At 45.3% G+C, this 13933-nt stretch overlaps 1 protein-coding gene across 13 annotated transcripts in view; it reads left to right on the top strand.

The window, feature by feature from the left end:
• OSBPL8 (oxysterol binding protein like 8) overlaps window positions 1–13933 on the top strand; it is a 217522-nt gene that overhangs the window by 134624 nt on the left and 68965 nt on the right. Inside the window, exon 1 of one of the 13 annotated variants that reach the window (XM_075066707.1) lies at window positions 1454–1634. The exons of the other annotated variants lie outside the window; for them this stretch is intronic. Coding sequence (XP_074922808.1) covers window positions 1490–1634 — 145 coding nt within the window. The 5' untranslated portion in view covers window positions 1454–1489. Of the gene's footprint in view, window positions 1–1453; window positions 1635–13933 lie in introns of those variants that run through there. 13 annotated transcript variants of the gene reach the window in all.

Here is a 13933-nt window from a genome sequence, read left to right as displayed (position 1 = left end):
CTGCTTAGTGGTTACTGACAATTTGAATGGTGTTGATTGTTAGGTATGGGAAACAGGAGAATTGGCCCTATAAAATCATTTGGTAGGGAGAAGGAAAAGGATTAGTTGCTTTACATGCCATAGTAACAGCAGGTAAGGTTTGGTTCATCAGGTTACTACTATAAGGTCATCTCAGAGTTCTTAAATGGTTTTTTTAAGTGAGTTTTGTCCTCTTTGGTTTGCTTGGCTGCTTCCATTGAAGTCTTAATTTTAGGTTTAAAAAGGTGATTCACTGAGCTGCTAGTCTTAATTATATTTATCGGCTATAAGTGTTTCTGCATTAAGCAAACATTATGGTTCTTTTTATTTTTGTGGAGGTTATATTGTGTTACTTGTGCATCAGAAATGTAGAAAGAAAAAGTTAACAAGAAAAAAATTAGAATAAAATGCTTGTTGCATAAAGTGTCTGCTTAAAAATCAAAATAAGCAATAAGAATTCAGGTCAGTGTTAAGTTAACAGAAAAACCATCAGGTAGGGTTGCAGGATTGATTATTAAAAGTTAACTAGACAGACATTAAAGAGCCTGGTTTTCAGGAAGTTCTAAGCACTTGCCCTCTGAAAGCCAGGCATCTCTAATGTGTGTCCAGTTAGACATTCAAAAATGGAGGTACTTAAAATCCCTATTATTTTTTAAGGATGCTTAAGCCAATACTAGTCTTCAGAATTGATATGTGTTTTGTGAATTAACTGTTAGCAAATGTGCCTCATCCTCTGTTAACATGTAGACTTAAAAGGTTTATACTGGATTATTGTTTGGAGAGACTATCAAAATGCATCTCTTGCTTTGAATTGTAGCTTTTATTTTAATTTAGAATCCACAGTAATCATAGGTGACAAACAGTGAATAGCAGGAACCTAAACTAAAAGTAGAATTTAATCACCGTTATATAAAATAAAACATTGGCTCCCTTCTCCAGTACTCATGGTAGCATATTTTTGAAATGAAGTGTCAAATAGGAAATCCACATTACTACATTAGATCATGAGTTAATCTTTATACAGTATAAGTTTGGGGCCTGGGAGACAAGCAGGCAGCGGAATCTATTTAACAAATCCATCTGAAACCCTAAGTTATGACAGTTGCTTAGTGCCCAGCGAGCAGTGCTGAACAGCAGCCTGACTTGAGATGTACTGATTGAATTAAATGTGAAATATTGCTGAAGTAGGATGGTGAGAGGGGAGGAATATCCATTCCACTTTCAGCTTATTAAGAGAATCTGCAGCAGCATAATTTGAGCCTATGATGTCTCTGTTTATTGCTGATTTTGACATCGTGTGGTATCTCCTCACATCAGAGTGTGTGTATGTATGTCCTTTGTGTCTGTTCCCTTTGGATCTTACTAATCAGAATGTAAGGTAAAAGTCTGTTACTGCAACATTCTTGTTCCAACCAGCTTATGCTAACCAGCTGTCTGAGTGAACATAATCCTTACACAGACCATCTAACTCATGAAGGAAGAGGGTCCACTGCGACGTAGGTTTTCTTCATGTGCTGGGGTTTCGCCTGGTGTGTTTCCTGCACAATCTGATGTCCGAAAACTTGTCCGGAATGCTTCGTTTGGAGGATACAATGAAATATCTCCTGCTTTACCAGGTTTGTTTTGTCTCACTCTTGCTCAGTAGATCTTAATAAAAACAAAAAACAAAATTTACAATCCCAAATCCATCAGTTTAGATGAAAGCCCTTTACCAAGATGTTGGTATTACAATAACTAGAATGAATATTCCAAACATATTTCTGGATGAAATCTGATTGTGGGAAGAGCAGAAATTTTGTGTGTTTGATATGGGGGTAAGTAAACTAGCCTGTTTCAGAGAGAACATAAGTATGTCTGTCTAAAAGGGATTCTGTACATGCTTGATAGAGAATGTGGTGCTTTGTTTTGATTTGCTTACAGGATGCAGTTTTTTGCAACTGAAAAATTGTATGATGGGGAGAGAATGTCCCCAAACGACTCTTAAAGTGAGAGACAGAGGTTTTTAAACTGTGTAGTTTTTAGCAGCTCCATGGTAACTGCTGCAAAGTTCACACACAATTTCAGTGGTCTTGCTTAGAATGACAAGTCAAGAAGCTGAGTTAAGGCTAAAGTTTTATTCTTAATCACAACCCCTCTCTTTTAGCATTGCAGAGGTCTCCAGTAAATGACTTTATATAGGATGGATTGAATCTTACCTTGGTCATACATTTCAACCTGTTCTGATAGGTGAAAGTGTGCAGGGAAAAGTGTTAATTAATAATAAAATTATGAGAGCTGTGGTGGAATTTTAAAAAACTTTTCATTGTACATCTACATAAGTGTGATTCAAATCAGTATTAATGGGCGTATAGTCCTATATTATACTTTAGGAAACTTAAACATTAAAAATTCTATTTCCAAGCATTGTCAGTCTAAAGTACAATTCTGCTTTGAAAGTTGCAATGTAAAAATGGCCATTCTGGTGGGTGGGGGTGGGGGTGGGGGTGTGTGAGAAACATTTATTTTTGTCAGGTTATCTCCATAGATCCAGGAGAGCTGGAAGAGGAAGCTATTTCATTCTTTTATTTTCCCTCAACAGAATAGCTGGCTAAGTTGCAGTTAGTTACATCTGTTTAAATCCATAGAGGACAGTTGGGTTGCTGAATGTCACTGAAGGGCAACTTCTTAACACTGAAGTTATGCCAACTGTTACTGATGGCCTGATTTTGCTAGCAGAACCTTTACTACAAGTGGAGGTAGACAAGAAGAAAAGAACACAATAGGATTCCCCAAGCCTAGGCTGAATCTGCAGTGCTGGAAATTAGAGAAATCCTCTTTTACTTATAAACCAAACTCATACGGTAATCAGAGACAAGAAATATGGACCACAGAGCACCATTTTAAGTCTTTTGTCTAGAGTAGGACTGCACATTAAGTGTTATCTTTGACCATTACTTCAACAATAACTTTTTTTTTTAAGTAGGACAAATGGAAAAGATGGGTCCTGCTCTGGTGAACTAGACCAGGGGTTCTCGCAACAAATTTTTTGTTGGCCTTAGAGTGCAGCCACCAACTCTTGCTGGTGGTTGCACTGACAGTTTTTTTCCTAAAATACTTAATTAACTTTAGGAAAAACAAAATAAATATGCACATATACATGTCCAAATAATTGTAATTTATTTATGTAGTGTTTTCTTCAAACTCAGTAATAAAAATAATTTACATTTGTCTCTATTCTTTACTGGACCTAAACAGAACAGAAACACAAATAAGGCACTTTGCATGTTCTTGTCTTTTTGTTGTCGTCGTTTCTTTTGCTTTTTTTGGTTTTGCTTTCTCCCCCTCCCCTCAAGACTTGCTAACTGTTAAGTCTTCTGCTATGATAAGTGATATTTATTTGTTTGTTAATATCACTTTTCACAGCAGAATTACTCAGCCCTGGCAAGCCTGGGAGAAATTAAGCCCTAGATGGGGAGGGAGGCAGCGGGGCCCAGGGACAGTGGCAGGGTGTGGTGAGCCTGCCATCGTGTGTATGGAGCCCGAAGTCCCATGGCCGAGGCCTGCCTCCCCTCCCCCTGGGAAAGTGGAGAGTTTGTGTCTCTGGAGAGGAGGCAGGGCACAACCACTGCTGCCAGCCCTGGGAGAGGGCCACTGCTTTGCATCCCCACCTCCCTTCAGCAAACCCGAAGAGGCTATGACTGCAAGAAAAGGCACTGGTGGCCACATGCAGCATGGTGACTACATTTGAGAAACACTGATTTAAGAAGTCTGTGGGAATTACACACACAACAGATTTGTAGCTCCTATGAAGCTCTTGGTATGTCTTGTGTAAATATCCATTTAGGTAATGCATCTGCCTCACTTGATGGGGTAGCCTTTCGATTTGTTATGTAAATAGCTGTTTATGCATACACAGAAAACACCTGGTGTAAAACAAGCATATGTAGCTAAAGTCCTGAGGAAATGCCTTGGGGGAAAAATAGTTACTGTGGACTTACTCAATTCATTTTTTCAAAGCAAAATCTTATTTAGAGAAATTTAGTAACCAAAGTCGTCGTTTTTCATTATACAGTTACCAATTTTATTTTACTACTATAGCTTGCTGATCATGCAACACTTGACACTACTTGGTTGTCGGGAAACACCCAGGAGTTGAGTATTCACACTGTAGCGTTTGTCAGTGTGTGCCTCCTGCATTGTTCCAGACAGAACATGTTGTTCCAGAGCTGAATATGCTGTTTCCCTTTTATGTCCCATGAGCCTTCTCCAGTGCTGCTACCTTCCCTTAAGCATAGCTCATATAATTCTTTTGAGAGTGCTTAATTCTTCAGTTCAGTCTATTATCTTTCAAAGCTGTTTATTACATCCACTCCTCAAGTTAACCTGCTGTTTATCTTGATGTGTCAAAGTTGACAGCCTTATCACTCAGTTGACTTTAGATGATCTTCCTGATTTTCTTCATTTATGCTTTCATTTTTGCATTGGTGCACATATGGATTTCAGAATTAAAAACATAATAAGCAACAATTCTTACATTTTGAATCTTAATGGGTTTGGTGTTGGTATTAAGTAGGAATTAATTTCTTTTGTTTTTTTTTTCACTTAAGTGTCCTAAATGTGAAGGTTTTACATTTATGCAAAATCAGCGTATGAAATGATGCCCCTCTTCTTTTCTGCTACAAGATTGCTTGCACGGTATACTTGCAGGTGCAGCGTGAGAAGAAATGAAATTAACATGGTGATGAAACGCTTCATTTGCAAGGTTTAAGAGGTTAAACTCAAATTCAGTTTTAAAATGGCACCATATCATAAACTATGTGCCAAAGATTACCTTGCTTAAACAAGGTAATGACTAATCATTGAGCTTTTTTAAAATCAGCTTTCTGTAGAGGGCAGAAGAAACATACTTTCTGGAGGACTTGTTTAGTCCAGAAAATATTGTCTTAAATGTACAAACTAATATTTCCTCATTGTGTTTTAAATAGATTTTTAAAACATCAGAGCTCTTGGTTATCAGCTCAATTAATATGTAACTACTAAACTCTGCCTGCTGTTGTATAAAAATACTGTCTTGCAATCAGTTGGGTCTCATTTAAGTGTGCTAAGACTGTCAGTTATTAAAAAGAATTGCCCTAATGTTTATAATAGGCACTAAAATTAGCACCTGAACCAAAACCCATTGACTTCAGCGAGCTTTGAATCAGTTCCTTGGTGAGTTTATAATCTGAGGGTCAGAACCTGGCCGATGCCAAATCTGCTTTGTTTTGTTCTGGTGGAGAAAAGCAAATTTAAATATTGCCTTAGTGGATTCCCTACAGAGATCCTACTAGTGGTATATAGCCAGCCTGAAACCACTCACCACCTCCCCTCCTCTTACAACTTTCAGAATATGGCCTACGAGGGGTGGGGCTGTTGGGAGTGCAGCAGTGCCCTGGCCACTATTCTTGGCTGCTGTAACAGCGCCTTGGAGATCATTGCAAGCTAGGCTTAGGTTAGAGCAGCTTTTACCTTACCCTGGGGGTGAACTTGACCCTGCTTTAACTTAAATCTGCTTTAACTTATCCTGGGGGTGAACGTGCAGCTCTGAGATCAGGGGAGAGTTCAGTTTGTCACCTTTGCCATCCCACTTGGTACTGTGCTAAGTATATCTTAGCCAAACCCAAGGATTGGTCTCATGAGCACAAAGTGGGATGTGATGCATAAATCTGAATTGATTCATACATTGGGACAAAAGAACTCAGAGTATTTTGTTCTTAGCATTATAGTTCTTCTTCAAGTGATTGCTCATATCCATTCCAGTTAGGTGTGTGCGTGCCGCGTGCACGTTCGTCGGAGAAACTTTTACCCTAGCAACACTCGGCGGGTCGGCTAGGCGCCCCCAGGAGTGGCGCCGCTATGGCGCCGCGCATATACCCCAGCCGACTCGGCCACCCTTCAGTTCCTTCTTACCGCCCGTGTCGGTCGTTGGAACAGTGGAGTGCGGCTTGGCTGACCTCCACCTTTCCGTAGCTACTCACTTATCCTCATTGTTTGATAATAATTATAGTTGTTTGTTCTTACATAGTTAATTAGATTAGTCGTAGTTTATAGTTATAGTCGTTAGTATTTGTTGGCGGGGTGTGGGGGTAACCCTTACCCTGTGCCCGGTACCGGAGCCATGCCTGGCTCACCGGGCTTCAAGCAATGTGCGGCCTGCCATAGGCCGATGCCGACGGGAGATCCCCATGACTCCTGTCTGAAGTGCCTGGGGGAATCGCACTTATCATCTAAGTGCCCCATTTGCAAGGCTTTTAAGCCACGTACAAAGAAGGAGCGGAACATTAGGCTGCGACAGTTCCTAATGGAAGCAGCGTTAGCGCCCTCGCCTTCGGCACCGGGCACGAGCCAGCAGGTGAGCAAGACCGCCCCTCCAGCACCGAGCACTGTCGGCACGCCTAAGGCTCCCCGGCACCGTCCGTAGTCGGCACCGAAGTCAACTACGCGCCTCTCCCTCTCCCCGAGGTCGAAGTCAGACGGGCTCGACAACGCCCGCATTGCAGACAGAGACTGCGTCTAAGGCAGACTGCCCGGCACTGACCCCGGCTGCGGCACTGCCTAAGCCGGCTCCATCGACTCTAGCCCCGCGCGGGCCGTCGAGTCTGGTGCCTGGAAGCTCCCCGGCACCGGCCGTGGTAGAGCTCACTTTGCCATCAACCCCGGAGACGTTCACGGCGGCCAGAGACTTGATCACTATGACCGATCCGGCACCGCCCATACCCCCGGCACCGCCAGTGCGGGTAACACCCTCCATGGGCAAGCTGATCCTGACCAGGCCGTCGTCTGGCAGTGTGCCGGACCGTCACCGCACGAGGTCTCGGTCCCGCGAACGCTCCAGATCGCGACGTTGCTCTCAATCCCGGCACCGCTCCCCGCGGCACCGATCAGCCTCAAGGCACCGGTCGATCTCTCGTTCCCCGTCCTGTTACTCGCGGTACCGCTCCAGCTCCCGGTACCGCCACAGGCACCGTTCCTCCTGGAGCAGATCTCGCCATAGGGGCTCGAGATCCCGGTCGACCTCCCGGCACCGGACCGGTCACAGGTCCCGGTCTCGCTCTCAGTACCGCTCCGTGTACCGGCACCGGTCCCCACGGTCCTGAGGTGCAAGATCGATTGGCACTTCAGCGCTGGCGTTTGCTGCCCCTCCCTGGCCGTCCAGACAGACATCTGTTTCCTCGCAGGTGGACAGCTACTACGACCGGGACCGTGATACCGAGGCGCCTGCGGGAGTCTTTCCAGACACACGTCCTCAGGACGCGGAGCCTCAACAGTGGTCCTTTTGGACACCCTGGGCATACCATCAAGCCCAGGGTGCTCCTCTGGTCCCGGTCCACTCTGCTGCCTCAGAGCATAGGGCACCAGAAGCCACCATATCCCGCCCTCCTCCGGATGAGTCAGAGGAGCATGTCACCCATCCTCCAGGCTCCCCTGAGCAGCTGGAGCAGGAACCACCACAGGAGCAGGGTGCCATCCAGGACCCTCTCATTCCCGGGATATCTTCCTCCTCTTCCCCGGATGAGGCTGTGGCAGGAATCTCTTCTTCAGGGCCTCCACCGATAGACTTAAAGGCCCACCAGGAACTTCTTCGAAGGGTGGCGCTTAATATCAACCTCCCGGTAGAGGAAGTCCCAGAGGTGGAGGATCCGGTAGTGAGCATCCTGGCCGCGGATACCCCGACCCGCGTAGCACTGCCGTTCATCAGGACCATCCAGGCTATTACCGACACTCTCTGGCAGTCTCCAGCCTCCATTCCGCCGACGGCAAAGGGGGTCGAGAGAAAGTACATGGTACCCTCTCGGAGGTACGAGTACTTACATGTTTACCCTCCCCCCTCCTCTGTAGTTGTCCAGTCGGTCAACGAAAGGGAGCGCCATGGTCAGCAGGCGCCTGCTGAAGTCCAAGGAGGCTAGGCGGATGGACCTTCTGGGGCGCAAGGTGTATTCGGGAGGTGCCCTATAGCTCCGAGTGGCCAACCAGCAGGCTCTGTTGAGCCGGTACAATTACAACACCTGGGTAGAGGTGGGCCGCTTTACCGAGCTCCTGCCCCCTGACTCTCGCCAGGAGTTTGCGGCATTCATAGAGGAAGGCAAGAAGGTGGGCAGGACCTCCCTCCAAGCCTCCCTGGACGCGGCCGATTCGGCTGCCAGAACTTTGGCCTCGGGCATCATGATGAGGCGTATTTCCTGGCTCCAGGTCTCCAACCTACCTCCGGAGCTACAGTACACCATCCAGGACTTACCTTTTGAGGGCAAGGGTTTGTTCTCGGACAAAACTGATCCTCGGCTGCAGAGCCTGAAGGACAACAAAGTCATCATGAGGTCTCTGGGCATGCATACCCCCGTGACCCAGCGTAGACCCTTTAGGCCCCAACCCCGCCGGACTAACTTTGACGACGGACGCGTCATCCCTCGGATGGGGAGCCCATCTAGGTCACTTGCATACCCAGGGCTGTTGGTCAGCCCAAGAGCTCAACCTCCATATAAACGTCCGGGAGTTGAGAGCCGTCCATCTGGCCTGTCAGACGTTCCAACAGCATCTTCGTGGCCGTTGTGTTTCGGTGTTCACGGACAACACAACGGCCATGTACTATATCAACAGGCAAGGGGGGACCCGCTCGTCTCCCCTGTGTCAGGAGGCCATTCAACTGTGCGACATCTGTGTAGCCCACCAGATGGATCTAGTAGCGTCTTTTCTCCCGGGAGTCCGGAACGCCCTGGCAGATTGGCTGAGCTGGTCGTTCCTCTGTCACGAGTGGTCGATACGGCCGGATGTCATACATTCCATCTTCCAGAGGTGAGGGTTTCCCCTCGTAGACCTGTTCGCCTCCCGCTCGAACAGGAAGTGCCAGGAGTTCTGCTCCTTCCCAGGTCTCTCCCCCCGGATCGATAACGGACGCGTTTCCATCCTGCCCTGGCAACCATCCGCCTGCTTTATGCCTTCCTCGTATTCCTCTGGTGCACAAGGGTCCTGCTGAAGCTTACCGCGAGGGACAAAGCGGCATCTGATCTGATCGCGCTAGGCGTGACCAGGCAGACCCTGCTGGATCTGATCAGTGGCCGCTCCGTTCCCCTCCCCTGTTCCCGGACCTGATCACACAGGACCACGGCAGGCATTCGGTCATCCGGACCTGTGGGCCCTCCACCTAACGACGTGGCTCCTGCATGGGCTGAAAACGCTGAGGAGTTGTGCTGTTACCGCTCGCCGGTGCAGCAATATTCTCCTCAGTAGCAGGAAGCCCTCCACCCGTCGGACCGTATGTTAGCCAAGTGGACGCACCTTCGCAGTCTGATCGCGTCATGCGGGACCTTTCTCCATTAGAAGGCATCAGATCCTCCACGACCTTAGACTACTCGGTACCGTTAAGCAGCAGGGCTGGCCGACATTCCTGTCTGCAAGGTGCACTGGCAGCTATTATCCACCTTCTATCCGGGAGAGGGGGTCATTCGTATTTCTCTCACCCAGTAGTGTTCGCGTTCTTAAGGGCTGTAGCGTACCTATCCCCCGTCGTGTCACCCTGCCCCCTCCTGGGATCCTCAACTTGGTCCTAAAACAGGCTTATGCTAACCGCCCTTTTGAGCCACTCGCGACTTGCTCGCTCTTCTGACCTATCCTGGAAGACGGTCTTCTAGTGGCTATGTACCTCAGCCCAGGCGGGTCTCCAAGATCAGAACCCATTCACTGTAAACCCCTCCTTACATACTGTCTCCATAAAGACAAAGTATCACTGCGACCTTCCATCCAGCGTTCTCGCCTAAGGTGGTGTCTGCCTTCCATACTAGCCAGGAATCTTTTCTCCCAGTTTTTCTTTCCGAAGCCTCATTCTTCTCAGGCATGTGGAACAGCAGCTACATCACCTTAGATGTGCGCAGTAGCGCTGGCTTTTCTATATTTGAAAGAAGAACGAAGCCCTTCCGGAAATCTCCGCAGCTGTTTTTGTGGTGGTTGCGGAGCAGATGAAAGGTCTGCCCAGTCTCCTACCCAGAGGATTTCCTCCATGGTGTACAGCCTGTATTCCGCCACGTGCTACGAGCTAGCTCATGTTCCGTGGGACGCCTCACGGCGCACTCCTACGAGAGCTCAAGCTTCATCAGCAGCCTCTCCCTGGCGCACGTGCCCATCCCCCCCAAGAGATTTGCCGTGCTTGCGACCTGGTCATCGGTCCACAACTTTCGCCTCGCACTATGCGTTGGTAGAGCAATTCTCGAGTGACGCAGCCCGTGGGGCGGCGGTACTTCCTAGGCTGCTACGTCTCACTCCGACCTCCCGCCTAGGTAAGGCTTGGAAATCACCTAACTGGAATGGATACTGAGCAATTTCACTCGAAGAAGAAGAAGACGGTTACTCCCTTTTGTAACTGCTGTTTCTTCGAGATGGTGTTGAGCTCATATCCATTCCACACCCACACCTCCTTCGCACCACTCTGTCGAGTAGTAGCGGCAAGAAAGGAAGATGAAGCGGAAGGTGGCCCCGGGGTCCGGCTGGGGTACTATATATGGCGGCGCCATAGCGGCGCCACTGCCAGGGGGCGCTCCAGCCAACCCGCCGAGTGTTGCTAGGGTAAAAGTTTCTCCGACGAACGTGCACGCGGCGCGCGCACACACACCTGACTGGAATGGTTATGAGCAACACATCTCGAAGAACAACCGTTACAAAGGTGAGTAACCGTCTTTTTTTATATTGAAATGGACACAAGGACTTTTAAGGCTGACACATTTGTCTGCGCATATCTTCTTCGTTTGAAAGATATACTTTTAAGTTTCTGTTTAAACAGGGCTCAATGTGCAGAATATTTAAGTGTACTCAAGAAACCAGTTAAATGAAAATGAAAGAAGAAATTAAAAAGATGAAATGAAAACTGTCAGTGATTGATACTGAAGAACTTGAGACCTGGGTTAATTTTAAACACTGCTTCCAGCCCTTCTGGCATTGTCAGTTCCAACCTCAGACAGTGACCTCAAATCCATTTTGCCTTAGCATTTAGTACCATGAAATGCAGATTTCCAGTGCTTTAAGGGCTAACAGAAATACAAATATAGCAATAACACAGAGCATTATGTTCAAACAGATGGATCCTCCTCTGTTTGCCGTGTTATCTCCATCAAGATTTTATATGCATGTATAGATAAATTCACAGTGTATGGCTGATGGAAAAAACAGGTATATTTTTGTCTACAATAACAAAAAACAAATATACCTTCTAACACAAATTATTCAGGAAGGTAATAAGTCAAGGGAGCAGCTAATCAGAACATAGTATCTACAAAGTGAAATACATATTGACTACAGAGTTTTGGCTAACAAACAATTTTAGGGTTATTTTGGTTCAAATCTTCTTGAATGCATTAGACTACTAGTGCTTCTGTTAAAATAAGCTTAAAATACACAGATGCTTCCATTGTATGATAATACATGGCAAAAGTAGTGTTTTACTATATAAGGCTGTGACTAGGTTAGGGGTAGAATACTGCGTTTTATATAGACCATTTTCATAACACCAAGGAGAAAAATCTGAAGAATATATTTAGTAGAAGTTTTTAAAAAGCTACCTTACTGTTGCTGGAGAAGAGACAACGCCAAGGCAACACAATGCTGGGATACACAGCTATGCAGGGGTTTTAATGGTAGTGGAACAAAGCTCTTTACTGCAAAGGTTCAAAATCCGGGACAGTGTCTTAAATAACAAGCTGAGTACAATAGTTGTTCTTTGGTTAATTTTTAAAGTTTTTAATTGTTCAATAGAATAGTAAGGGTTTGAAACTAGTAATACAAATTAATTTGATACAACTGAACATTGAAGAGAGAAGAAACCTGAAGCATGAAAATGGAGTTCAAATAAAGGTTACAGTGGATCAGATAACATCCTACTTTCCTGTAATTCCTCATGTCCAAATTGATGTGTGCAGTTTTCATTTGTGTCTGGTGTAGCTAATTAAATCTATGGAACGCTTTAGGAAAGTTTAGAGTGTGTGTGTATATGTACGTGTATAAAATTAAGTTCTGAAAGCTGTCATCCTTTAACGGGAAGCTGTGAATTTATAGCTTCTATCCTCTTAATCACAATTTTTGATGTTAAACATTCTTGTTAATTCAACGTATTATGTCTTTTTGTAATTAAGAGAGTCATTTTCTGTCCCTTTCTCCATTAACTTTTCTGCTTTAACATCCAGAAATGTCGAAACTTAGACTAAGGTGGGTGAGATAATATCTTTTATTGGATCAACTTCTGTTGGTGTCAGAGACAAGCTTTTGAGCCCAGACCTGAAGAAAAGTTCTCTGTAAGCTCGAAAGCATGTCTTTCTCATCAACAGAATTTGGTCCAATAAAAGATATTACTTCACCCATCCTGTCTCTCTGATATCCAGAGAGCACTATGGCGACAGCACTGTATAAAACTTAGATGAGTCTCTTATTGTGTGTGTACTGGATAGAAATATGTACTTGTCTAAGTTGTTGCTTTAGTTGAGTGACTTAGAAAATTTATTTTGGTTGCCTTAAATTTTCAGGAAGCTGGGTTCCTTAAATTTTAAATTATGTGCCTTCACAGTCCATATCAAATAGCTAATTTTTTTTTTTTTTTTTTTTTTTTTTTTTTTTTTTTTTTGAGGCCAGAAGGAACAGTTATCAGGAGTGGCAAAAGCTCCCTTAAAGTGCAGGGGGCGACTTGCGCCAGAAGAGTGGCCCCCACCCCTGTGCCACCTCTTCTCTCTTCCCTCCCACCCCATTGTTTGCCCGTATGGCATAGCCCTCCCATTTCTAAAAATGATGGGGCCATGACCTTGCCTCCTCCCATTCTGGCGCCTCTGACCATTATGATCTAGTCTGAGCTCCTGCACAGTAGACCATAGAATTTCACCTAGTCATTTCTGTATTGAACCTAATGACTTCTGGTTAGACTAGAGCATATTGTCTCAGAATGACATCCAATTTTGATTTAAAGACTTACAGTATCTGAAAATCCACTGTGTTGACTGGTAGATCGTTCCAGGGATTAATCCCTCACTGTTTAAAAATGTGCACCTTATTTCCAGTTTCAGTTTTGTTTATCTTAAACTTCCAGTCATTCTATCTTGCTGTGCCCTCGTATTTTAGATTAAAGAGCCCTCTGCTACAATTTTCTCCCAGTGTAGGGACGTACACACTGTGATCAACCTTCCATTTAACTATTGCTGTTACCTGGGCGCTGCACTCCTTGATCTAGTGGACAGGATGACTTGTAAATGAAGGGTTTTAATAGCCTTCTGTGAGCCACTCAGTGGGAAGATCTACAAGGAATACAGTTGTCTGTGCACAAAGAGTATTTAGAATGTGATGTCCTTTTAAATTAGTACCCAAAAGGAATAAACTTATTTTTAATATACTGAAATGTGACACCCTCAAAGTTAGTTGACAAAAATGTGAATTTATGTTTTGGGCTACCAAATCAGAACAGAGAGAACTATAGCAGTTCTTGCATAACTTGGATATTTTTTATATGAAATGATTTAGGGCAATGGTTCTCAACCTTTTTTTTCGTGGACCTCTTGAAAATTGCTGAGGGTCTTGGTGGACCACTTAATGTTCTTTCCGAGTGTTGTTTGTACCATTAACTTCCAACTGTAAAGTGCTTTGGATAAAAGCGCTATATATTTAAAAAAAAAAAAAAAACACCTTTATAATTGTTTCGTTCTACAAGTAAAAGCATACAACTCATATTTTAATATCGGTAGTCTTACCTTTCTAATGTGATAGATGTGCCCTCTCTCCCTCGCTGCAGCAGCCCCCGAGCTGGAACTGGGAAGGAGAGGAGTTCTCTCCCTCTCCCCCACCGCAGCAGCCCCTGATCTGGGTCTGGGAAGGAGTGGGGTCTCTCCCCGGCAGCCCCTGAGCTGGGGCTGGGGAAAGTCGCCTCTTTCTTTGGCTG

Source organism: Chelonoidis abingdonii, chromosome 1 (assembly GCF_003597395.2).
Source record: "Chelonoidis abingdonii isolate Lonesome George chromosome 1, CheloAbing_2.0, whole genome shotgun sequence".
Taxonomy (NCBI): domain Eukaryota; kingdom Metazoa; phylum Chordata; order Testudines; family Testudinidae; genus Chelonoidis; species Chelonoidis abingdonii.
Note: the sequence above shows the minus strand (reverse complement) of the source record. Positions and strands in the feature narration are given on the sequence as shown.